At 41.9% G+C, this 26933-nt stretch overlaps 1 protein-coding gene across 1 annotated transcript in view; it reads left to right on the forward strand.

The window, feature by feature from the left end:
* The window catches only part of enah (ENAH actin regulator), a gene marked incomplete at its 5' end in the record, with an annotated part of 124565 nt that extends 105827 nt beyond the window's left edge, over positions 1-18738 (forward strand). Inside the window, 9 exons of the mRNA XM_080745324.1 lie at positions 1357-1763; positions 3274-3401; positions 4248-4296; positions 5151-5208; positions 6011-6077; positions 7535-7582; positions 9550-9634; positions 10993-11050; positions 14545-18738. Of these exons, the coding sequence (XP_080601450.1) occupies positions 1357-1763; positions 3274-3401; positions 4248-4296; positions 5151-5208; positions 6011-6077; positions 7535-7582; positions 9550-9634; positions 10993-11050; positions 14545-14582 (938 nt within the window). The 3' untranslated portion in view covers positions 14583-18738. The remainder of the gene's footprint in view (positions 1-1356; positions 1764-3273; positions 3402-4247; positions 4297-5150; positions 5209-6010; positions 6078-7534; positions 7583-9549; positions 9635-10992; positions 11051-14544) is intronic.
* Positions 18739-26933: the final 8195 nt, after the last annotated feature.

A 26933-nucleotide genomic window follows, 5' to 3' on the forward strand; every position in this document is an offset into this window, starting at 1 on the left:
TCAGTGGATGTTGTTAGAATAAGTGTTAAACAGCTCTATATTCAGATATTAGTCATTGCTATCTACTATTTGTTCGGTTATGGGGATCTCTCCATCTCTCGAGCTCTGAAGTAAACAGAAAATTCATTTTCAGGTTTGAATACCAATTTGATCCAGTCGTGAGCGGGTGCCCTAACAGAATACAAAATGATCTAAGTGAAATTGGACGTGATGAAGCTGGAACACTATACAACTGAAACTGATAAACGTGTTCTCTCCCCTGGGGAGAACCCCTGCTAATGACACTCTAGCATCAGAATATAAAGCTTTAACTTCTTAACAAAATACTTGTTTTAACCACAAAATTACAGCACCTTTTAATGCTACATGACACTGGATACTGCTATGGATACGCTACTATTGCTTGGCATTATGGTCAATGTAAAAACACTGCATTGGAACATATAGGTTATTTATGTACTGTATATAAAACACTATGTGTTTATTTATTTAGGCAAGTCGGATAAGATACGTACATATTTTGTTAAATAAAATTAAAACTCAATAGAAGAGAATAGGGATCTTGAGTTATTTGTCTACAGATGGAACTGAACTGGTTTCACAGACACGCAGGTTAAGCCAAATCCTAGCTTAAAAATCCAGCTTTTTTTCCTCCAATGGCAGATTTGCATTGGACCATGAAGCCTGAGTCTAGGGTTGTAATCCATGTAATCCATGAAACCGGCCTTACATTGTTCATCCGAGCTCAAAGTTCCAAAACCATAAACAAAGAATCTCAAACACTTTTTTTCTTCTTTTTTATATGAACCATTTGAACCCTAGCATCCATATTCTTTAGACAAAACTTTAGCCAAAAATAGCAGATCTACAAGCTCACAACGCCTCGCACTGTGAGGCGTTGTGAGCTTGTAGATCTGCTATTTTCGGCAAAGAGCTTTGGTGTAGAGGGGGGAAAAAGAGCAGATTAAGGGGAGCGTGTCGCTGTTACTACATCTCATCTTTTCGACACCCGACTCTAACCCTCACCCTAACCTTAACCTCCGTGGAGTGAGTCGCTAACCCTCCGGTCGAAATGATGGGCGTTCGCAAAAGCGAGATTCCCCCCAGATTAAGTACAGAGTGAAAGTTTATTATTTAGTATCGAGGGTTCAAGTGGTTAAATATCTGAAAACACAAATTGACATGAATCCAAAATACACTGCTGAAAACTACATGGAATCTATGAACAGGTTGTGGGGGTCCCTGCTTCATCATGTCTCTCAACTAAGGGGTCCTTGGCCTGAAAAGGTTGAAGACCCCTGAACTAATGTGTTTATTCTCCTCCTCCTCCTTGCATCCCCCCAGCAGCGCCAACAGAGTCGGTACAGACGCTGCAGGGGCTGAGCGCTCCCACCCCTCCCCCAGCGCCCCCTCTGCCACCCTGCTCCACTGTGACCTCCTCGTCCTCCGTGCCGCCGACAGCCACCGCCGCGCCGGCCACTCCCCCGACTCCCCCTAGCAGCAGCGTCCCGGCTGGCCACCCCCCTCCCCCTCCTCCTCCTCCCCCTCCCCCGCTGCCCCCCACGCTGGCCGGTGGTGGTTTCGGCGGCGGCGCTGCGGCGGCCCAACCTCCTCCTCCGCCCGGGCCCCCGCCGCCTCCCGGAGTTCCCCCCGCGCCCCCGGCCCCTCCTCTTCCCGCCGGCCTCTTCTCCCCGGTGGAGGACCGCCCGGGAGCGGGCCTGGCCGCCGCCCTGGCCGGAGCCAAGCTGCGTAAAGTGCCACGGGTGAGCAATTCCATTGGTTTGGTTGGTTGGTTGGTTGATTGACCTTTTTCCAAATGATGATTGTAAACATACTAGGGCATTCACCGAATATTCGAATATCAAAGTCACTATTCGACGTTGTTCACCGGAGTCAAATATTCGCCTTTTTTTCTCTCTCTTTAAAAAATATATAGTTTATAAAGCTTGGCTAGATGGGAAGTCATAAGAATGAGTTGTCAATGCCCCTGGTGGATACATTTGTTAATGCTCTATACCAGGGGTTCTCAAACCTTTTTAGGCCGTGACCCCCAAAATAAACATATTTGAACTGGGGACCCCCACCCTGACAAGCACTTGGAATTGTAGGTATTACATTTAATGTGACTCGGTTCCGCAGATAAATATAGTTTCGGCTTGATCGGCTATTTTCACAATGTTCGCCTCTTGCTTATTTAATATTTGACAGTTTGGCCAGTCCTGTCGAATATTCGACTATTCGAATACTTTGAGGTCGAATAATTCGAATAGTAAAAATCACTATTTGTGAATGCCCTAAAACGACACAAAGTTCATATATACAGCTTTGTCTCAAACATTTTGACAAAATTGGGTTCAGGAGCCACAACATTATAATTAATATGGTAACTTGCGCCAGCAGAGCGCGCAAGAACTGCCATCGGCTGGGTATGTATGTATGTCGGTGTCCTTCTTTGTTTGTCTGTAGCCCAATCAGGGACCAGCATTTCTGGCAATGTTATCTATCATTAACAGCCAATGAGGGACCAGCATTCCTGGCGCAAGTGGTGATGGCAGTGGTGAGCGCCCCCTCATGGTGTGCTCTGCTGGCGCACAAGTAAGCCATACATGGCCTACTTATGCACAAGATGCAAGTCGGCACCTCGACAGAGTGCAGTTCTAGTTGTATTAACGCGTTTGAAATTGAACATTACGTTTGTAATCAATCAACAGCCTCTTGCAACAATCAATGCAATTGGCTGTAAAGGTAGAAAGTGCAATGTCGGTGTGCCGATAGTGTTTAAGGCGTGTACCACCTTGGCTCTGATAGTGTGTACCGGGTTTGATTCCTGAGCTCGGCGGACCCTTGTTGAATGTCACTCCCTGGCTCTCTCTCCCTGGTTCCTGTCCTCTCTATCTACACTGTGAAACTATGAATAAAGACAAGAGAATCCTGAATAAATAACGTGAAAAAAAGAGAAGAAAATGCTCCCTTTTTTTTATATTTATATTTTTTGGGGGGGTTTTATGGCATTTATTTATAGTTTCTCAGTAGAGACAGACAGGAAACGGGTAGAGAGCGATGGGGAGAGACATGCATCAAAGATCGTCGGGAACAGGAACGAAAACTGTGATGCACTTCCAGGCCACACTGGAGCCCTGGCGCCTGGACCACTACACCAGCCGTCCGGGCAGAGAAGGCCTTTTCCTCTTCTGTTCTACTTAAACATCAAATATGACTGGAGAACTGTGTGTGTGTGTGTTTGTGTGTGTGTGTGTGTGTGTGTGCGTGCAGAGTGATGATGCTGCAGCAGCTCTGGCTGCAGCCCTGACAGGAGGGGCCAAACCTGAGGCGCGGGGCAACGGCCCTCTACCCGGAGGAGGGGGTTTGATGGAGGAGATGAGCGCCCTACTGGCCAGAAGGTAGAAACACACCATGTATTAAACTCATTTTCATGTGTTTTCTTCATCCAAAGATGTGCAGACAGGCATATTATGTTGATCTGGTTCCATATATTTGATCACAGTGATGAAACCGCTCCCCATACTGTATGCTTTTTCATCTATTCCAAATGAATCCTGTTGCTTTACGTCGCCTGGGTCTGTTACAGTGGTACCAAAAGAAAATGATGGCGTTGCTGTCAGGTGGAAACCTTGCCCAAAACCGTTCCCTTTTTATTATTATCTTGAAGACGTTTTAAAATAGTGAAAATATCACTATTTTCCACTCTTACATACACTGTTTCTGTCTGACAGCAACAATGATGGAAGTGACAGGTCTCATCTAACACAATTTGACATGGCTGGTTCTGTCAAAACAAGTACACATCATTCCTCTTAGCTTGACAAAATATTTACTGTTTATTTAATGTTTTACATGGTGACACCATGTGAAAATTAAACCAATCTTTCTCTTTCACATTACACTGTGCATTTTTTTATTTTTATTTTTTAACTTAATTTTTATTTGCAGCTTGTCAACAGGGTCAATATTTTTACATCATTTTGATTATCACATTTCAGTCCATATTACTCCTTTGTGGTGAAACAGTTCTTCTTGTTTCCTGAGTTTATGTGTAAATCTCTCCATCACATATCCTCCGCAATGCACAGCCACTGCTCACAAGTTGTAGGGTCACTTTTATACCATAATCTTGTTATTACTTTTTTGCTGGCTGCCTGCAGCACCTTGACCAGATACAGGCCATAATCTCTTTATTACCGTTAGTTGTTTAATACTTTTAATGTTTGCATTGTGTGGTTTTGCAGGAGAAGAATTGCTGAGAAGGGCTCGTCGCCTGAACCCGAACAGAGATCAGTGAGTACCAAGAGTAAACAGGGCTCTCATATCTACATCTGCTTTTTATCTACTTGTGGAATTCCTTCACTATCCCCTTGCTCGGTAATCACTCAACAGTCCAGCTGTGTGTGCACAATAGTCTTTATTTCTGTTTTCTCTGGTTTGGTTAGCATATCGTCACAAGTTTCAAATTGGTATGTTTTTTAGTAAAGCCCTGCTTCACCATACAAGGCCGTCGCACAAAAGTAGTGAAAACAGCAGATCTACAAGCACAGAACGCCTCGCGGTGCGAGGCGTTGTGTGCTTGTAGAACGGCTGTTTTCATTAATTTAGTAATTTTTTTAAATGATAAATACAAAACGAACGGTTTTGGACATACACGGTTTCCACCCGACAACGACGATATTGTACCCACATTGTCCAGTAGGGCTGTTAACATTCCTCAGAAACTACATTTGAATATTGGTCTTAAAGAATGGCCTGCATATTGAATATATTCGAATATTATTATTATTATACATTGTTTTCCCCATAGTAAATGACTCGTTATTGTAAAAACAGGATACCAGCAGAGGGAATAGTGCAGCGCTTGTCCCTCTCCCCAGTTTGGCAGAGGGAGAGTGCCCAGGATTACAGCTTAGGCAATTATTTGGAACTGGGTGAAAAATGGGTAACAAAATCATGGGTTAATTTTTTGGCACTTTTTATTTGGTACTTTGTGGTATTGCTTCTTTCACTTACGTAAAACAATTCGGAGTACTTCTTGCACCACCGCTATTGCTTTTCACTTCAGTGATCCGACTGTCTGATTTGTGGTCCAACCCAACCCGATGAACTCTGACCTATGAACAACATCTGTTTCTGTCCAATAGGAGGACGGCGATGTAAACACAACTCCGCGTCAGCCTGTGTCAGCCTGTAGCACACCAGGTGAGTGAGTCTTCAGTAGCACTTTGAATTTTAACACAAGCGAGGGAACGTCATTTTTACCACTAGAAGAAAGGGAAACGGCAAGAACATGCTTCCTACAGGGTTCCCACGGTCATGAAATTCCTGGAAATATTTTGAAATTAGAAAAATATTTTTCCAGCACTGGAAAAGTTTTGGAATTGATCAAGGGTCCTGGAAGGTCCTGGAAAAAATAGCTATGCATTGTCTTTGATTTTGTTAATACCAAATTGTCAAATATTAGAGGCAGAAATTGTGAAAATAGCAGATCTACATGCTCACAATGCCTCGCAACACAATAGAACCGTGTTATACAAAATTCCTCAACTTAGTGCTCGTCAGGGGGCCGGGGTCCCCAGTTAAAATATGATTATTTCTGAGGTCACGGCCTGAAAAGGTTGAGAACCACTGGCATACACTACCTGTCTTTAGGCATTGCGTATAGGAGTAAGCGACTTGTTATTGAGCGGAATTATTGTTATAATATAGTCTTGGAAATTGGGTTAAATATTCTGGAAAGGTTTTGAAAATTCATTGGTAAAAATGTGTTGGAACCCTGTTCCTATGTCGATAGACATCGATCCATGTTAGCATTGCTTAAATTCACATTATGTTTTTATCCGTTTGCAAAACATTTCTATGTGTATGTTACAATAAGTGTTTGACTCCCGTTGTTTTCTTTTCATCACCATGCTGACACATTGAGCTGCTGAGATACGCTTGGAGACGGATTTTTATTTCTCTGACACATTATGTATTATTTTGTATTTCCTTTCCCCCCCAGACATGCCCAGAAAGCCATGGGAAAGGACTAACACGATGAACGGCAGCAAATCCCCCGTTATCGGAAGGTACAGTCGCTCTCTGCTTCTCCTCTGACAAATCAAAATAACGACCCTTGAACACAATAGGCCAGGGTTCCCCAATAGGCGGCAAATGGCCCGCGGGGGGCTACTGTCTGGCCCACACCAACCCCAGTAATAATGGTGGTATAAGAGCAGCAACAACACTAGTATATTGTCGTTGTCGGGAGGAAATCTTGTATCTCCAAATTTGTACGTTCTTTCGCAAATCATAAAAGGCCGCCGCACAAAAGTAGTGAAAACAGCAGATCTACAAGCACACAACGCCTCGCGGTGCGAGGCGTTGTGTGCTTGTAGATCGGCTGTTTTCACTAGTTTAAATAATTTTTAAAATGATAAATGCAAAACCAATGGTTTTGGACATACAAGATTTTCACCCGACAACGACGATATCTGAACTGTCGCAGTCGCTGGAGTAGCGGGAACGCCGCCGTCGCCCCCTGCAATGTTGTGGCCCTCGGCTTGGTACCCTAGACATGATTCGGCCCTTAAATTGGGGAAACTAATTGGGGAACCCTGCAATAGGCTTTCCTTCTTTATCACCTCAAATGATGTCACTTTTACCGTCAAAAAACATATTATTTGAAATCCAATCTCATGTCGTTGCCGTCGGGCAGAAACCTCTTATCTCTGTGTTTTAGGTTTGTATGTTTTTTTACTAAATTAATGCCCTACTTTGTCATATTACAGTGTCACACAAAAGTAACAAAAATAGCCAATCTTATGCTATTATTATGCTATTATTTCTTTGGAATCCTGAAAAGTTACACAGTTTTGGAGGTTTCCACCTGACTGCAACGATATTATGCTCAATGCCTAGCTAAATTGCCGTTGTAAAAGAACCACCACAGTTTTCTGAAGCATTGCCACTGGCTAGCTTTAGCATGTTGCACTGCTACTTTAGGGGCCGTTCAGTGCTGGCTAACATGATTAAATCTTAGCTACATGTCTGTTTCTCACAAGGGCTGACCCCTTATTCATAATCAGCAAGCTGTCTGGAAATATATATATTTTTTACTTCACCTGGTGCTTGTCTCCACATGGGTTGTCTATTTGGGAAAATGATAACGGAGAGGTTTTTTTTTCCTCCTCTATTATACTGTGTTGACCGGTGTGACCTAGTGGTTTATAATTATGATCCTTTTTTTTAAACGGCATGTTTACAAGCTCACAACGTGTTGAAACGTGACGTGTTGTGAACTTGTAGATCTGCTGTTTTCCAACGTCCGCCCCCAGCATAGGGACCCTAGGGTTCACGTGGATAACTCTTATCTTCATCAGAAGGCATGAACTCCAGAACCCCATAGAAGGAGAGTTATAATGATCTAGGTCTGGTTGGGATTCGTCACAGCCTTTTGCTTAAGGCAGAATGCCAAGTTCGATTTCTTTCTTTATTTTTTATCAAAGTGTCCAAAGTGAAACCAATATCTCTGCTGCTTACACAGACGAGAGTCTCCGTGGAGAAATCCCATTGGGGCAGATTCCTGCAACAGGTAGTGAGAAGGGCCCGGACAGTTTTGATAAATACTACTTATAAAAAAACAACAACAAACCAAAACCAAAAAAACAGCCCCTTTGTATCTGAGTTTGCAGTGCTAGAAGTGTCTTGGTGGCGTTTTGGGGGATTTTTGAATGAAAAGTATGCAATGACTCTGTCTTGTCCTTGTTTTTCTCCATATTGACAAGTCATTTAAGTCTGTGTGGAGTTTGCATGTTCCCCCCGTCTTCATGCACCAGTGTCCTCCCACACCAAAAAGACATGCATGTTAGGGACATACCTTAGAGCTAGAGCTGGTCCTCAGGTGCCAGAATGGCTGCCCATGGCTGTCCCTTTTAAGGCTCATTCATACTAGGGTGAAGTGAGTAGCTCCTCACTTTTTTAGGTGATGGGGTGATGGGGTCCTTGGGGTGATGTCGGAAAGTAAGCAGGAAGATGTGTCGGGGTTTGCGGTGAAACTTTAGAAAACTTCACCTGAACTGCTCGGTGAATGAGCCTTTACTTATCTAAAAATGTTTGCTCCATTTGGAACAAAAATATATGGCATTTCTTTTAAGCAGAATTTGCATTATAGATTTGCATTTATAGATTCTACAGCCTCTCTCAAGGCAATTCTAGTCAAGTCTAGTGTTTGAAAACAGGGAATTCCTTATATTTGCGTCACATACTGACCCAGCCCCACACACACACACACACACACACACACACACACACACACACACGCACACACACACACACACACACACACACACACACACACACACACACACACACACACACACACACACACACACACAGTGTAAGAGCAGACCCCGCCCAGTACAGTCCTGGCTCAGTGTTATCATTTCGGTGCCAACACAGACCCATCAGGCCGTCACAGATAAGGCCCCTACTGTGTGTGTGTGTGTGTGTGTGTGTGTGTGTGTGTGTGTGTGTGTGTGTGTGTGTGTGTGTGTGTGCGTGTGCGTGCGTGTGCGTGTGCGCGTGTGCGTGTGTGCACGCTAGTGAGAGAAAGGAAAGAAGGGGCAACAGATGGTCACATTTGATTTCCTCTCATTAAAAGAGGCTTTAATATCTGTTCAAGTCACAATCAAGACTACGCACCACATGAACTCACTGTGCTGCATTGGCCTTAACTTTGTAGTCTTTTTCAAACACGGAACAGTGTCTTAATGCCATTAACTTGTGTCCAGAAAGTGTCACTTGTTTGGGGACTTCATTTTCATATCAGCTGGATATTCGTTGTCATGTAGATCAGGTGTTGTGCTGTTTGGTTGAAGGAGAGAAATAGAGATTGTTTAGTCCTTAGTGTAGGAAAGAATTGTCAGCAGGATGTGAGATCTCTGGCTCGCTCTTTATGCTGTTGATTTGCTTGTTGGCAACATACAGTACGTCAGCTCATAGCCGCCAACTGCGTGTGCTTGTGTGTGCATGTGGTTGCATGCACGACTGTAAGTGTGCACATTTGATTCCCACAGTTGTGTTTGCATGCTTTAGCCAGAATCTGTGTTATGCACTGCAGACTTGGCAGCCTTTTGTTGTGTCCTGAACTGATCCTGAATCAAACATTGAGGTCAACACTTTGCATCCACAACATGACAACAGTGTATTGCCTGTCTTTTTGACCACTTGATCATCTACAACTAGAGAATGCTGATGATATAGCTTTTTAATTTACTCATGTTCTGAAGCTGACATTTGTTATAACCATGTGATGTAACAATGGTAGATGCATTAATACATTTAAATATCAATACGTTACAGGAGTTTTTGCACAGTTTGTCCAAACGTGCCAACATTTGGACAATGGTCAAGTGGTATTACTTGACCTTGCTAATGAAAAATGCCTTGATGTGACAAACAAAGTCAAGATAATGGCCACTATAATTGCTCTTTATTCCTATAATTATAGTCGTTCTCTCTCAGCAGAGTTCATCTGTTTTTATGTCTCTTCTCCTTCAGACCTAAATCCACTCCCACACCCACCGGATCCCTAAGTGCCAACGGTGTGCCAACAGAAGCAGTTGACTACGACAGATTGAAACAGGTGAGCGTACCTGATGTTTCTGTCAAACAACTTGTTTCTATGTCAGGGACGGCTATATCCAGCTCCTTTCATTTAAATCTGGGACTACCCTGGACATGGCATTATAGGCAAATCTTTTCAAAAACACATTTACAAGCTCACAATACGGCTTGCTTGTAGATGTGCCATTTCCGGTGTGCAACAATGTTGAACAACAAAATATAAAATAGGTCTTGAGTGGTTAATGAATAAAATGTATGTAAATATAACTAACACTGTGGCTGGATGTGGTCATACTACTTCTCAGTGAAAATTGTAGACCCTGGCGTCGGGTAGAGCTGTAGAAGCAGACACTGCACTTTATTGTAGTTCGGCTGTAGTTGCAATTACCTTTCTCCGTTGAGATGGACACAAAACCTGAACACCACACAAGTCCTGGGGACTGGCACAATCAGAAACCCTTTTGAAATGCTTTGCTTTTACATGTCATCATCAAGGCACTCAAAAGCCATTGCAGCTATCACTGGGCATGCGTACTGCTCAAGGATATTGATGGACACGTTAATTTCAATTTACCAGAGCGAGGGTGTGCCCAATGACTATGTCCTGCTCCGAAGCAGCTCCTCCCTCTGAGGTGCATGAATGAGTCTGCTAGATAAGTGGATAGTCTCTCAGAGCCCTCCTATCTGACAATGCAACAGTTGAGTACAGTAGTGGGAGAGGGGTGGTGGCACCCTGGCTGCTGCTGCTACTGCTATACAACCACAGGTTCAGCTCGAGACCCAGTAGAGACATTTTGTAGCTCTCCAAGACCCAAACGTATAAAAACATGATGAATAAATCACTTTAGCCCTATTTCAAAATGAGTGAAAATTGCCGATCTACAAACTCACATTGCGCATTGTTAGCATGTAGAGTTGCTATTCGCTGTTTTTGAGCTTTTCCCCCCCTCTGGACATTTATTTATTTATTTGTTTATTTCAGAAGATCGATTGAAAAATAGAATAGTTTAATGTTAAAAAAAATAAAAACATATTTACTTGCAACCTGTAAAAGCAAAATGGGTTGTGTAAGCCTGTTTGGGAAACACTGCTTACTCAGTCAGTCATCTGTTTCTGTCTGTCTCTCTCTCTGACCCCCACTCTTAAAGGTCATAGGCAGGCTTAACTTTAGCGCAGGGATTAGCTAGTTCAACGATGGTTCAACAGACTGAAGTCAAGAAATCCTAGTAGGGTAGCAGCAAATCCATATCTATGACAGTCCATTTGAAAGTGTTAAATAGAGCTGTTCTGGTTAGTCTAGTCTGAGTTACCCTATGATAGCTGTCTAGCTTAAACTCATTTCAATAAAAATGATATGAATAATGTTTTGTCTTTCAGGACATTTTGGATGAAATGAGGAAGGAACTCTCAAAGCTAAAAGAAGAGCTCATTGATGGTAATTCCTGACCTGCGCACGCGCACGCACGCACGCACACACACAAAATTGAGTCACATGAGTCACTCTTCCTCGTGTCACGGACAGGAAATCCCTTTGATGGATATTTCAAACTCTCCCAGAAACAGTAGTAACACTTTAGAATTGTTAGTGAATATAATATACTCACCAAACACTGAAACACACAGAGGCGGCCATAGTTGAATTGGTAGGGAGGCCCGCTGGTAAACTGAAGGTCCCCGGTTTGGAACTGGAACACGATAAAACTGAATCTGATCAACTACTTGACTTGACTTGGGAAATACTTTTAAAATGACCAGCTCATCAAGATCTACCCCCAAAAAAATGTTTTACCTGAGGGGGCTCTGGAATATTTACGCTGGCGTTACATAGGCTACCCTATATAGGACAAACGCACTTGGGATTGGAAATAGTGTGGGAATAAAAATTGTCTTCCTCCCATTCTGTACGGAAGTGGTCGCGTTCTTTGCCTAGCACATTTTTTGTATAAATATCTTATAAAAAAATATCAACAACAAAAACATATCACTTACACCTAGGGCTGTCACAATTATTACATAATCGTCTAATCGCAATTATTTTGCATAATTGTCATAATCGTTTCCATGTTGAGAAATGTTAATATCGTTTCAAACACTTTCAAAAAGTAGTGGAAATAGCAGATCTACAAGTTCATAACGTGTCGCATAGATCTGCTATTTCCACGAGCAATGTTCTTTTTTAAGTATAAAATTGTCAGTCATTTCTTTGTTGCGACCGTCAGGGAGCAGTTTACTATGAAAACCTCCACCGGCCGTCCGTCCGTCCGTCCATCCGTCCGTCAAACCTTTGTGACCATCAACAAACGTCACACCTTTGTTGATGTTTAAATCGAAGAGTCTTGGTCAAATACTTCTGTTGGTTTCTGCACTGATCATTTATACAATTCAGCTGTGTTTGCTCGTGTCATCATGATGAGGTCATAAATCAGCCATGCCCAAATATAGATTTTACGGGTTTACATGCTTACTCAGTTATTCGTTATGTGAAAGTCCTATGACGTCTATGATATCTGACATCATCATACATACATTCCCTTTTATGCCCATAAATGGAGATCCCCTCTGTAGAACCAGCCACTGACATCACTGTAATGTCAGGGGAACCAAATCCCTTTTATGCCCATATATGGAGATCCCTGTGATGCCAGGGGAACCAAATCCCTTTTATGCCCATATATGGAGATATGGAGATCCCCGTGTTGCCAGGGTAACCAAATCCATTTTATGCCCATATATGGAGATCCCTGTGATGCCAGGGGAAGCAAATCCCTTTTACGCCCATATATGGAGATCCCTTATGTCATCAATATTAAGCCCATATCTGTGAATATCTTTGGGTACCAGATGTCTCCATATATGGTTAAATGGTCCGATATACATCACTGGCCAGAAGACCAAGAAATGGTGCAACCTCGCCCTTTGCTTTTCTCCCTATAGGCATCTTACTGGTAGGTAGTTTAATGAGGAATGCAGTATGGTGGTAGGTAGGTAGTTATGGCCTTTGATGTAAGATTTTCACTTTCTAGGATAACTATATTTGCTATTCCCAGATGATGCCCTTTTAGGGTACCCCTCATGCCCATATATGGAGATCCCCAGGCTTTACTAATTAACATAGGTTTTATGCCCATATATGGAGATCATTGTCCCAATGTCATCAGATATATGGGCATAAATGGACACAGGCAAACTAGATGGGCTGTATGGATATCCAGATGTGTGATGTAAGTGTTTTATTCCAAATGTGGCACCCCACAGACATATTTCCAGAAACAAAATCCCTTTCATGCACGAATATCACTACACAGCATGTCTACACTCATGTCATCAACATGGACCAGTAAGATTTTGGAAAAACACATTTTTGCCCTATTTGTGGAGATAAGCGACCAACGGTCGCTTATCTCCCGATTAGGGAGTCTTACTGGTATATTTAAGTTAATTGCGACCGTCAGGGAGCAGTTTACTATGAAAACCTCCACCGGCCGTCCGTCCGTCCGTCACACGTCACACGTCACACCTTTGCCCTGCTCATATCTCCGCATCAGTATGACATCACACCACATGTGTACACAAACCTTTGTGTACGTTGCTGTGGCAACAGTCTGTTGTTGCTGGTCTGTTAGTGTACGTTAGCAACCACCTTAGCAACCATGGTTTTACCCTAGCAACCAACTGTTTACCCTAGCAACCAACTGTTTACCATAGCAACCATGTTTTTTTACCCTAGCAACCAACTGTTTACCATAGCAACCAGATACGCAGAGCAGGGATCTCCATATATGGGCATAAACAGGTGACATCACACTGATGTCAGATACTCAGAGCAGGGATTTCTCCATAATATATGGGCATAAAAGGGATTCTGTTAGGGATCTCCATATATGGGCATAAAAGGGATTCTGTTAGGGATCTCCATATATGGGCATACAAGGGATTCTGTTAGGGATCTCCATATATGGGCATAAAAGGGATTCTGTTAGGGATCTCCATATATGGGCATAAAAGGGATTCTGTTAGGGATCTCCATATATGGGCATAAAAGGGATTCTGTTAGGGATCTCCATATGGGACATAAAAGGGATTCTGTTAGCTGTTAGTGATCTCCATATATGGGCATAAAGGGATGCTGTTAGGGATCTCCATATATGGGCATAAAAGGGATTCTGTTAGGGATCTCCATATATGGGCATGAAAGGGATTCTGTTAGGGATCTCCATATATGGGCATAAAAGGGATTGTATCCCAGATGATGCCCTGTTAGGAGATCCACACTAACAGAATCCATATATGGTCCTACCGACAGCTGCTATAAGCCAACCCTGGCGATAAGGTCTGAGTCGAAGAAATGCTTCTTTCCTGGCAAGAATTGCCCCTTTATACTGTAGGGCTCGTTTGTGTATTGTATGACATCACGCCACATCATCGGCTGAGGACTGTGTGATGTCATCATATCTCCATATATGGAGACATAAGTTGCTCATGCCCAAATATGGGCTGGTGAGGTCAGACTTAGTGTGATGCGTAGGTTATCTCCATATATGGAGATTCAACTTCAATGAGTAACCATGGCAAACTGTCAACTGCCCGTATGTCTTGATAATTGGTAAAACAAACTTTTGGCCTATTTGTGGAGATAAGCGACCAACGGTCGCTTATCTCCCGATTAGGGAGTCTTACTGGTATTAGTTAAGTCATGATTGCCATGTGCAACTTCAAAGCCTAAAAGCCAAACAGAATTGTAATTGTCAACGACAAATACACAATTAAATCGTTAATCGCAATTATTTGGGTGACAATTAATCGTCATGTAAGATGTCATAATCGTGACAGCCCTACTTACACCCCATTTGATTGCACAACATGATAGGCATTCTCTTTTAGAGTTCACATTGTAACTGTACCGTGTGGCTCTTCCTCTTCTCTCCTCAGCAATACGAGAGGAACTGGGAAAGTCCAGCACAGCATAGATGGATGGATCCAACTTCCCTTACAACCAACATCTACATCCATAGAGCCCAACCGGGAGTCAATTTTACACTTGACAGTACAAAGCAGAAAAACAAAACAAACAAACAAACAGGGGCTGATGATGATGATGATGACGACGACTACGTTCAATATTAACAATGAGAGAGGACGTCATTTTGGAGCGTTGCAGCGTTGGTGGAACGGGAGAGGGAGAGAATGGGAGGCTTGTAGCCCGGAAAGCTGTGTGACTCACGGAATCCATTTTGTGGACGTTTTTCCCAGTTTCTGCTGCACCCCTACACCGAGGGCATCGCGTTCCTGGAGGACATTGCACGGTCTGAAAGAGGAGCGAATGTCTTTTATGCAAAGGTGGTTTCTTTTCTCTTTGAGCTATAATAACAAGCATACAAACAAACATAAACAAATAACACATATTGAACTCTTATGACGATACTGTATTAATCCTTGGCGCGCAAGAGAAACCGAGAAACTTTGTGTGAGGAATCCGAAAACTCTGAGCACGCACTTGTGATTTCCTACCAGAAGGGTTGTTTTATTAGGTGAGAGTGGCATTTTGGAGACTGGGAATTAACTTTTTCTCCCCCCCCATAATGCCATAGGGGTAGCCTGTGTGTGTGTACGCGTGTATGTGTTTGTGTGTGTGCGTGCGTGCGTGAGTGAGTGCGTGAGTGTGTGCGTGCAGATGTGTTTGCAGGTGTGTGTGTGCGTGCATGCATGTGAGTGTATGGGTATATGGAGGCTTGACAGCCTCTGCTGGTTAAGTCCACCACTGCAGGACACTGTAAAGAGTCTTCCTAAAAAACTATTTTAACCCGAATATGTAAAAAAGAGAGAGAGAAAAAAAGAAACACTATTTAGAAGAAAAAAAGGTATCTATCAATCATTCATGTCTGTTTCAGTGTAGAACTGTGGCCATATCAAGTAGCTCAATAATCCATTCTTTAAACATGATGCTCCCTCCCTGGTCTCTCCGTCTTTGAAATCATAGTTGTAACCATTTTTTCCCCTCTTTTCCCCTTCGGAAAAATGAGCAATCGATAAGAGTTCTATCGACCTCTCCTTTCTAATTTTATAATGGTGTGAGGCAGGCTGATGAAATGTAGACAAGGATACCTGCCGGCCATGAAGAAAGGCAGTCATTTTGTAGCTCTCGACCTAACCTCCTCTGTCCACACAAACAAAAGTGCTCAATTGCAAACCGCGGTCATGCTATTTGACCACGGCCAGATATGTAGGCTTTTTGACTTTTATTACTGTGTATTGCTTTGATTTGAATTTAAACAATGTTTTTTCTACCCCTTATCTCGGTCATGTCAGTCATATCTTGGTATGTTTCTTGCATGTTAGGTTGGTTTCTGTATGGTGAGGATTGCAAAGGCTGCCACGAAATCTAACAGACACAAGGTTTATTACAAGCAATAAGTGTAGCATCTATTTTGAGCATCCATCCCCTGGCCCATCCAAAATTATCATTGTCTTTATTCTTTTTGAGCCTTATGAAGGCCCTTCTTACTGTATGAAGAGCTACATTTTCACCTTCTCAGCTTTGCCGTTGAAACGAAAAAGCTGAACACCAAACGGTCCCTTTCCTTTTTTTTCTCAAAACCACGCTACAAGATATAACTACATTGTTTACGCCATTTCCAATCCACGGTACTCTGCTATTTTGTTTAGTTTTCTATGTAATTCAAGATACTGTATCTTTATCCACATTGCAGATGAAATGTATTTGAATTTGTTTTCTTTAGTTCATTTCTTTTTTAATTTTATTGCATTTAATTTGTAAAGCTGTTGAAAGGGACACAAGGGATAACCCAAGTGAGGGATGGGGGTTCATGTGGAAGTGACTGTGCCATTTCTCTTTCACCAGTGCTTATTAATGATGTGCTTTGTTTCATCTTTTATTCTATGCCTTCTTTCCCCGACGCCATCAACCCCTTAACATGACCTAATCCTGGAGTATAATACTTTCACAAGTTTGGGGACTATCACTTTATAGAAAAGAAAAAGTGCTTTCATGTTCACATTTTGGTTTCTTGCTGTGTTTTGTTTTTTTGTTTTTATTCTTCATTCAAAGCTTGAAGTACAATCAACTTGAGGGGATACGTTGGAAGGTGAGAGACCGATATTACAAAAACTGTAACTATTGCACCAATGTCAAATGTCATGACGACGTCTGAAACATAACGCATGTGGTCGATGTGTGATTTGATAACCTGGTAATGTCCAGTAGAGACCTTTGGGACAGACAGCTCCTCAATGGAGTGAAGGCCACTGTCCTTGGGCCCTCCCCCCAAATATTTTGTAACCCTGTAAAGGGCTCCAGGGTGAGGTGATATGTTTTCTATTTGTTCTATGATGAAGCATTGTGACTTGATATCCAAGGCGTTACGTTTTATGATGGCTCGTTTTGTTACAATAGCTTGTTTGTTACAATGCATCCTAACAAGCATCCAGTTGACAGTCTGCTTAGGAGATAACTGTACTATACGGACAATGATTTCCAGTCATGTGCATCTTGGCCCATATTACTGCCAAAAAAGGATTTAGCACCCCTGATTCAGGTATATTTAAGCACACAGATATAAAACAGAATTGGCAAGGGTTCTAGAAGAAAGTGAATAAGGATAGAGTTCACCGGGTAGCCTAGCGAGAGCTTTGTCAGTTTGTGGCTTTTTTTGGGGAGACTGATTAGCGTTAGTTACCAACGGAAGAGTAAGCAATGTCAGGGATGATCTTTATGTTCGATCAAAACCTTAATGTATCTGTCATGGCTTGATTACAGAGGATCGGATTCAGAAGTCATGTTTTCCTTGACATTCTACTCGCAGCACTCTCTCAGTTATGATTTGTAGAGGTTTCCATTCATGTCTAATCTTAAAAGCACCCAACCACCTGAATTTCTCATAATCTTGCTCAGGTTTGGGTCACGTAATATACAATAAATGTTGTTGAAGAATGCTGTATGTATATAACACCACTCTGGGTTCAACAGAATGATTTGAGTTGGACCAGTCTACCATGTTAAGGCCCAGTTCACTCAATTATGTTTAAAAAGTCAGTTCATATTCTCATGCCTCAAACTGAAAGGCATGAGCGCCGCTCTGTAGTGATACCTGTTTACACTGCATTGATTGCACTTTAAGACAAACAAAACCCATACAGCAATCTTAAGATCCTCTGATAATAGTTGCATATAGCGTCTGAGGCCAATAGTGTGGCTAACGCACCAAAGTAATCGGCTCGGCAGTATCCTCCTGCTAAATATAATCACTCTCAACTACGTCGCCTTTCTTTTTCTTTTTGATCATTTTGTCAAGAGAACTAAGTAAGAATGCTGTCTGTCTCTATATTGGCAAGTGAAAATGTTTTGATCAAGAGGAGTACATCAGTGTGGTTTCTTCCGTTGTGAATCTACATGGTTTGTGCCTTGTTCTGAAGTTAGTTAAAACATGTAAATGAGAATTAAAGATGACTAGTAATAATATCTATTGACCGTCATGATCATTGTCACACATGGTTTTGTTTATTTTATCTTCATGTCATCGGCCCAGTCAAGTTAAAGGGAGAGTTGAGCCTGATTTATACCTTGTATGAATATAAATTAGGCATTAATTGATGCACATGGTTTCCTAATAATATCATTGTGGTGTCAAGTACATTTTTCGTGCTCTAAGAAAGGTGATCTTCACACCATGATTATATTTATTGAACCTAGCCTTGTTTGAAAGTCCAATTGAGCCTGGACAGTGTTTTTGTTTCGTTATTTTTTCCCCTCATGCCATTTATTTGTTACAGAGACTGTTTGTGTTCATTGGTTTAGGATTCTTGACGCATTTGGAAATCTGGGAATGAATATGTCGTCCTCTGCAGTGGAATCCGGTTAGATGGCTGTCCTATTGCTGATAGAAACTCTTATCTTTGTCAGTACAACCCAGAAATGTAACAATCTTTGGAAGTAAACTGAACAAATCTGTGGATTTATGTGATGATTTCAGGGATGAATTCATCTGAATAGCCCTGTGATTTTCAACAGTGGGTTTCCAGAGTCCTTACTCCTTTTATCATTTGCATTGTACCATACTGTTCTCATGTTAATTAGACTTTTCTTACATGCTAACATATTGTTTTGTTTGAGCAAATTAAATAAAAATTGCAATACATTAACAGAAGTGATCTTTATTTTATTTTCTGATCAATTTGAACATGTTCAAACCAGTTTTTATTTTTCTGCTTTGGCAAAGAACAGATGCACACAGTGTCCAGGCATTATCTTTACTAATCAAACTTCCATGCTTGATAAAAGTGAAGGTGTCTAGAGACGATAACAATCATGGTGTGTGCTGCAAAGGGTCAAACAGACTGGTAAAAAGCACTTTTTGATTCATCGATTTGTTTTATTGACAAAAAGAAGACACAAATACATGCACACATCTGTTAAAAGCATAACACAATAAAAACTTGAGAGCTTAGGTTACATTCTGGTCCTGGAATGTATCAATGAAACGAAGCTCGGTAAATAGTAAAAACTCAACCATGCAGTCAAAGTTGTCTTTACTATATGTGGATCCTCCCTAGGTTTTGTCTCATGGTATTTCTGATTCTAGAACCTTGATTCTGTGGATTCTTTTCTCTTAAAGGACAGTCCACATCAGTGCAACTCCCTGCAACCTGCAACTTGCAAGTGTAACGGGTTGAAGAAAGACCTTATCCCCAATGGACTGCATTGTAGACTGGCCTTGAGAACTGATCTGTTGCAAGGAGTTTGCGACTATAGTTGTATTGTTGCGGTCTGGCCTTTAGGGAAGTTGTTTATGTTCACAAATACAAAACTGTCTGAAAGCAAAGCAATAACATGTATGGATTCTGTCTTACTGTAGTTTGTCTTTAAGCCTCTATGCTTGCCTCGTCCCCAAGGTGCCCAGCATTACATGTGTGTCGTTGCAGCCGGTCAGCTTGAGGATCACAGCTCATTAACTGTGAATGTGTGTGTGGCTGCTCCGCAGCGCCTCGTGTTTATGTTCTATTTAAACTTCACTGAGGTTCAGTTAAGGAGAACAGGAAGGGGCGGGTCTAGCAGAAATGGGAGGAGAATTTGTTTTTTTTTCTTGTTAAAGATGTGTGTGCATCCTGTATCTACAGTCCAACTCGCAACTCCTTACTACTTGTCTTGCACACTTGCTAGTGAGCTGAATGATGCAATGTTCCTATAAGAGCACCTTGGTGGCTGATTTTGCAATGGCCTTACTGTGTGGAGAAACATCTTGTTAGTCATTGGGTTGGTTTGTATAATAGCTAGTAGTAATAGTGCAAAGGAGAACGTAGAAGAAAGAGGTAACAGAGGAGAGTAAGCAGAGAGGGGTTACTGTGTGTGTGTGTGTGTGTGTGTGTGTGTGTGTGTGTGTGTGTGTGTGTGTGTGTGTGTGTGTGTGTGTGTGTGTGTGTGTGTGTGTGTGTGTGTGTGTGTGTGTGTGTGTGTGTGTGTGTGTGTGTGCGCGCGCGCGCGTGCATACTGTGCATACTGTGCACAGTGCTTTGCTTTACAACATACAAAAACAAATGTTGCTTCCTGTTGGCAGGGCATAGAGGCTTTGCTGTGCATCTGTAGTTCATTTGAGGTCTTTGGTTCACCAAATGTTCATAGAGCAGGTGGCCTAATGCAGGAAGTCAGACTGAAATGTGCGGAAGGCTTTGAGAAAACACTTCTACTGTAATTGGATTGGAAAATTTGAATTTTTAAAATCAATTTCCCGCCCTTTCGTTATGCTTACAGTAAGAACTCGGTTCTGTCGGAAACACTCGGATGTCAGCAAGAATGGCATGGAACACTTTTCCACAAGCAAACTTGAAGCATTTCTTCTGAGCAATATGATTATATGATATGAATACAGTATTCATTCTGGCATTCACAGATTATGGAATTTTAGAGAGAGCTGTTAACTTGTGCAATAGCCTACTGAATGAAACCCAGATGACAAACTGGGGTAGTAAATCAATATTGTGTGGTTGAGACTGACGCAAATGGTTCTCCCGTGCTTCAATTTTATCTTTGGTTTTTCCCCCAGGGTTGTTAATAACTTCAGTATGTAACTCCATCACTTAAAACTGTTTAACAGCCACAAATAACAGACTACTCTGAAGAAAAGCCCTAATTAAAGATAACATCGCTTGTTGCAAGCTTTGTAGATCTTCTATTTCCAACGGATTTTTATACATTTTATACATCTGTGAAATGCGACCCTCTGCATAGTGAGTAATTTTACCTTTGTTAGGCTACTTTAAGTATATTTTGATGCTGATACTTTTGTACTTTTTTTGTACATTTTGAATACTGGACTTCACTTTTATTCTATCTATGAGGGCGGATTCTGCCAATGCATTTCTTTTGACAGGAAATAGGGGAAAGATGGGGAGCGACATGCGGCAAGGGTCGTCCGGATCGGGAATCGAACCGGCGACGCCGCCAGGCATCCATGCCTATGTGACAATGCCTAAGTGGTATGCGCCTGGAGCAGTAGGCCAGCGGGCACCCCTCTGCCAATTAATTTCAATGGGAATAGAGTGGTTTGCTGACATTTGCGGATTTTCTGCTCCATTCCCATTGAAATGCAGTGTCAGAATCCGCCCACGTAGGTAGAATAAAAGTGCGGTGTGACTGTGCTCTAACCGAGTATTCTACAATTTTACTTAAGTAAACAATTTGAGTACCATCACTGGCAAAAGGTTACTCTAGAGAAATGTCATATGGATAGATCAGCTTGCGTATGCTGCAGCCAGCTGACCCAGTTTCATGGTAAAGTAGACAAACTGTGACATCCACAGTGAGCTCCCAGTAAGTATTTTGGACAGTGCACCAGATTGCCTCTCCCAGTCTTGGCAGAGTAGTTCCGGAGCAGCGGAGTGTGGCCTTGTCTTTCCCTAATGGGACTGATCGTGGGTTGCTACTGGGACGTAAAGTCGAGACTTGATCACCCCGGCTGGCTGAGTGAGGGGTATGATGTTGGATGTTGCTAGACCTGAAACCCCTATGACCTTGGGCTACATCACTGAGGATATGTCCCAGGTGCATCCATTCCATGCATGTCTGTGCTAACACAACAATACAATAAACATAAGATTTATGATACATAGGTACAATATATTTTAGCAGCAGTGTGAAATGCGTGCAAGAGAAGAAGGCACAATCCTGTATTATCTTTAGCAGCAGTGGCAAATGTCCAAAGACACATATAGAGCATCGCAGCGGAAGTGGATTCCTGGGGTCACTTAATATTCCCCATTCATTTTCGCCATAGACTTTTACAAAAATATTTATAACAATTATGTTAAGCCTCGAACCAAGCCATCCAGGATGGAGGTGAATCATGACCATATAACCTTTTTTTCTATGAAAAGAACATTTTGAAAATCGCTAAACAAAGGGTAGTTATTAAATGTAGTATATCAAATAATGTAATATTAAAATATGTTTTCACATAGGATCAAAGGTTATATGATCATGATTCACCTCCATCCTGGATGGCTTGGTTCGAGGCTTAACATAATTGTTATAAATATATTTGTAAAAGTCTATGGCGAAAATGAATGGGGAATATTAAGTGACCCCAGGAATCCACTTCCGCTGCGTCGCTCTATAACACTTGAAATGTAACATTTTGCTTAGGATCCTTGTTTTCATTTTTAGTTATCTTTTTTTTTACCCTGTCTTTCAAAATATAATAATAATCATGTCTCAGCACTTTATAATAGGCCTACAGGAAAGAACATTATCTACCCTTACTTATTCCCTTACTAGACCTAGTATCTGAGTGTCACTGCATATTTAACCTAAATGTTAAGGTCAGCTCTGTGTCTGACTGTGACACTGACTGATGGCAAGCACAGTCTATGATGGCAAGTTGACACCACACATCCATGTTTGACAAGTGACACCATAAACAAAGTAGTGCGACTCCTCCCTTGAACCAGTTAAAAATCCACCGTCGACCAATCAAACAACGGAACGGTTTAAAATGAACGCTGGGCCGGCCAATCGAATGCCTTCGCGCCATCCCAGTCACTGGGTAGGTTTACCACTGAGCGAGGATAGAGGGAGGGACTGAGCGCGCTCTGCTAAGTCCGCTTTAAAAAATAATAATAATAACAATACTTTATTTTTTTTATTCCGCACTTTTTTTTTCTAAGTCCTTACCGGATTAATTTTATTCACTGGAGTTGTACGCGTTACGGTAAGAGAGCCCATGCCCACGTTTGAGTTATAGTTTATAATGTACATCTCTTTGTTGCGGTACTGGAGCTTGGCTAGCTATGCTAACGTTAGCTTTATAACGGGTTTAGACATTAGTAGTAGTGGGCTCCGACTATATCCTGGAAATGTCAACTTCATCCATTCTACGCTGTATCTTCTAGCTGCATTCTTGCGGTGTCCATATTTACAATATTTTACGCATGATAACATTAGTATTCCGTTGTCGATGGCTTTGCAACATGTACAACTTGTTTCCGTGAGTTTGAGGGACGCTGTGGTTTGACAGGTGGCTGCCGCTATGTGCTTCGCTAGCAGTGTTGCCATGTCCGCTTGTTATAAGCGACTTTAGGCATGTCTTTCTGTACAGTCGCTTGTTGTAAATATTGGTAGTGATTTGAACCGGGTTGCGTTTTTTGGGGGCTTGTTTACAAAGTGTAGTTACTTATTTGGGCGTGCATCCTAATGTTGTATAGACAAGTGGTTTTGAAAAAAAAAAAAAAAAAAAATCTAGTCAAGGCCAGAAGAACACCCAAACGAATAAGTATTTGTCTGCGGACCCCGCATCTATGCCAGGGGGAAAAGAATATTCCAGATTTTTAAAAATGTATTTAGTAAGATTTACATGCTCATGATGCGACATGCTGTGAGCTTGTAGATCGGCTATTTTTAAATGGCCAACATGATATCTGCTTAAGGGGCAAATGTTGGGCTCACTTCATTACTTGCGCCAGCAGAGCACGCAAGTAGGCTACTGTGATCGGTGCTCTGCTGTCTGTCTCCGACTGACAGTAGGCAGGGCAAATGAGGGAGCAGTGTTCTCTGTGACGTCACCATCAACCAATAAGTGTCGTCACTCGTCCCATACCCACATACCCAGCACCGATCGCAGTACTAGTGCGCTCTGCTGGTGCACAGGTAGGTCATATATGGCCACGAGTGCACATGGCTTAAGTTGGCACCTCGACAGTCTTGTTACTTGGGGCAGCAGAGCGCGCAAGTACTGCGTTTGGTGCTGTCTGTTAGCGGCTGTCTGTTTCTGGCTGACAGTACAAGCGTTCTCGGTTGGCACCTCACAGAGTGCAAACTTGACTTAGGGGCGGCATAGCTGAATGGTTAGGGAGCCCGCCTGGGGAACCAGAGCCCCTGGTTGTCCCTGGTTCGATTCTAAGCCAGGGTATCAATGTCGTTGTGTGTCCCTGAGCAAGACTCAGTCTTAACCCCTAATTGCTCACGTGCTCCTCGTGGGCAGCGAATCAGCTGGGTTGGGCTGTAAAAACTGAATTTCCCCCTCGGGAGGAAGTAGGTAACTATTATTATTATTAACGTGCCCACCCACATACATACAGACCGCACTCCTCACCGATCACAGTACTTGCATGCTCTGCTGGCGCACAAGTAGGCCATACATATTATGACCAGCATGCCATGCGCAAGTTGGCACCTCGAAAGAATGCAGTCTAGTTTGGGCTTGTTTTCATAGACCGTGTTGCTTGTTTCAAGCAAAACCTGGCAACACTGCATCGCTAGCCTGCTTATCGCTAGAGACGTTAGCCTGCAGTAAGTAGACGGTGACCTCTTGGCTATTGAGAACAAGCTTCATCAACTTAACTTGTCTCTGCTCCAACTGCTATATAATATTACAGCCGACTATTTTTGTAAGGCGCTCATCTTGTACTTCACTCATAACGCGGGACGGCTGATGGGTAATGCAGTTTATATTTATATTCTGTGTAATGCCATCCGCATGCTGCTGTCTGTCTGTTTTCACTAAACGTCGCCGCACTGCCAGAATGTTTGAATGCATGACGTTTTCCCTCCTCTCTCCTTGCCCTCTGTGTCGTTTGAAGTGAGCTGAACGAGGCTACATAGTCGTTAAAGGAGCAGTTCCTTTACATCCCGTTCCCGTTTGTGTACAATTTACAGTGGTGTAAAAAGTACTAAAATGTTTTACTTAAATAAAAGTATCAATACTGCAATGTATAAATACTGTTACAAGTAAAAGTCTGGAATTCAAAATGTACCTGAGTAAAAGTACAAAAGTAATTCCTTCAAAATGTACCTAAAGTAAAAGTACTCATTATACAGAATGAATGATATCAAGTTTTCAAATGTATTAAAATATTTTGAAAATAGCAGATCTACAAGCTCACAATGCGTCGCATCAAGTTTGTAGATATTTTCAAATGGCCGAAACCGAAATGTATATAGGGCTGAAGTTTAATTAATGTAGGTTTTGTAATAATGATCAAAATCTACAAAGTAACTAGGCCTATTATTTCAAATAATAGTGGAGTAAAAGACTCTATACTCTGTAAAAGACAATATTTGGAGTAGAAGTAAAAGTATTGGAAATACTCAAGTAAAGTACAAATAACTCTAAAGTGTATGTACAGTACTTAGTAAATGTACTTAGTTACTTTACTTTACACCATTATACCACTGTTATTGTTGTGCTTTCATTGTTTCGCAAGCACTTAAATGTCAAGCCCTTTTTTCCGGAGACCCCCTTATAGAGAATATTTCCATTGTTTAGATTAGTTTTTATCACAATTCTACAATAGGTGGTTGTTGGGGAGATAACGGAGCAGAGAATGAACCCTGAATCTGAACAAGCTACTACTGTACAGTCTCTCATCGGGCTCAACTAAATCGGGCCGGCTAAATAATTGTGAAATTAAACTGTTCCTCGTTTTGCTGGAGTCCCCTTCGAAAGCCACAGGTGGTCCCTGTACCCCACGCCACCACACAAGTTGAGAACCACAGACCACTGCTTTACGAGACATAATGCTGTGCAGATTCAGAAGATACAGTCTTGTGGTATTTACTGTACATGTGTCAGTGACTCAGTGCAAGAAAGACTGCGTATTAATGTATATTTGCCAGACGTCGCTATGTGCTAGTGGTATGTCTTGAATGTATGTGAAGCAATCAATTATTTGGTATCCAAAGAGCTACAGAAAGGTTATTTTGTGTATTAACGTATATTGATCATCCATATAATAATCACAAAATAACCTTTCTGTAGCCTAAATACATCCTCTAAGGTTAATTGTTACATACAAATATTAACATTGATGGCAGCCTTGGATCAAGACTATCATAGATGTATTTTATCACGTTTTACTTTCGTATCTCGCAGATATGAAAGTAAAAGTCAGACTCGATACACATACATCTATGATAATCTTGATCCAAGGCTACATTGATGGAACTTATTGTAACATTTATTTAACTGTTCTGTAACTGTTGTCTTGGCAACTGTAGTTGTCAGCCGGTTAATAGATCTGTAACTAAACCTGGATGCAGACCCCAACCAAATAAGTCAAACTATTTTTTTTTTATGTACAAAGTGTAACTGGAATTAGAATGTTGTGTATCTTAAGTTTTAAGTGTTCTCTTCAAAACCGCTGTCAAAACCCACCTTCAGTATTGCTTTCCTCAGCTAAATGCCCACCCCTTGTTTAAGTGGCATACTGTTTTTACTCTTAGACAAAATTATTGTTATTTTGAATATTTTCTAATAAAGTTCTTTGTCTCCCCCCCCCCCCCCTGTAAAGCATATTAGAGTACCTAGAAAAGCGTTACTATTATTGATTCTTATTATTCTTATATTATTATTGAGGGTATGCAGATTGCAGACATGTGATTTTTGTCTTTATTGACAACCTGAAGTTCATCAATGACGCACAAGTGCTGTGTTGACTATGGAGTTACCTTTCATTCATGTTACATTTTAAACAGCTGAATTCCAGCGTGGCTTCCCCACATGCCGCCACGGGGGAAAGCCTTTTCTTTCTTTCTTTTTTCCCCCCCTATTTTTTTTTAAAGCTCCACCCAACGTCAGCCGTAACCTTTCATCTAAGCTCGGGTCTTACTGTCACACACGTTCTAACTATACATCCCACATATGGAATTGGACAGGCTAACCAGGAGTACTGCAGAGACTTAGTTTGGGTGTGTCACATCGCGTTGGTTTTTCCCTCAGAGAAGTTGTGGAATGCTTGGCTTTGCTTGATTAGAGTAGTGACTTGCTGTGCCCAATGGATTAGGGGTTAGCTACACATGTTTCACTCTTGCTTCT

Source organism: Nannobrachium achirus, assembly GCF_963921795.1.
Source record: "Nannobrachium achirus genome assembly, chromosome: 16".
Classification (NCBI taxonomy): Eukaryota; Metazoa; Chordata; class Actinopteri; order Myctophiformes; family Myctophidae; genus Nannobrachium; species Nannobrachium achirus.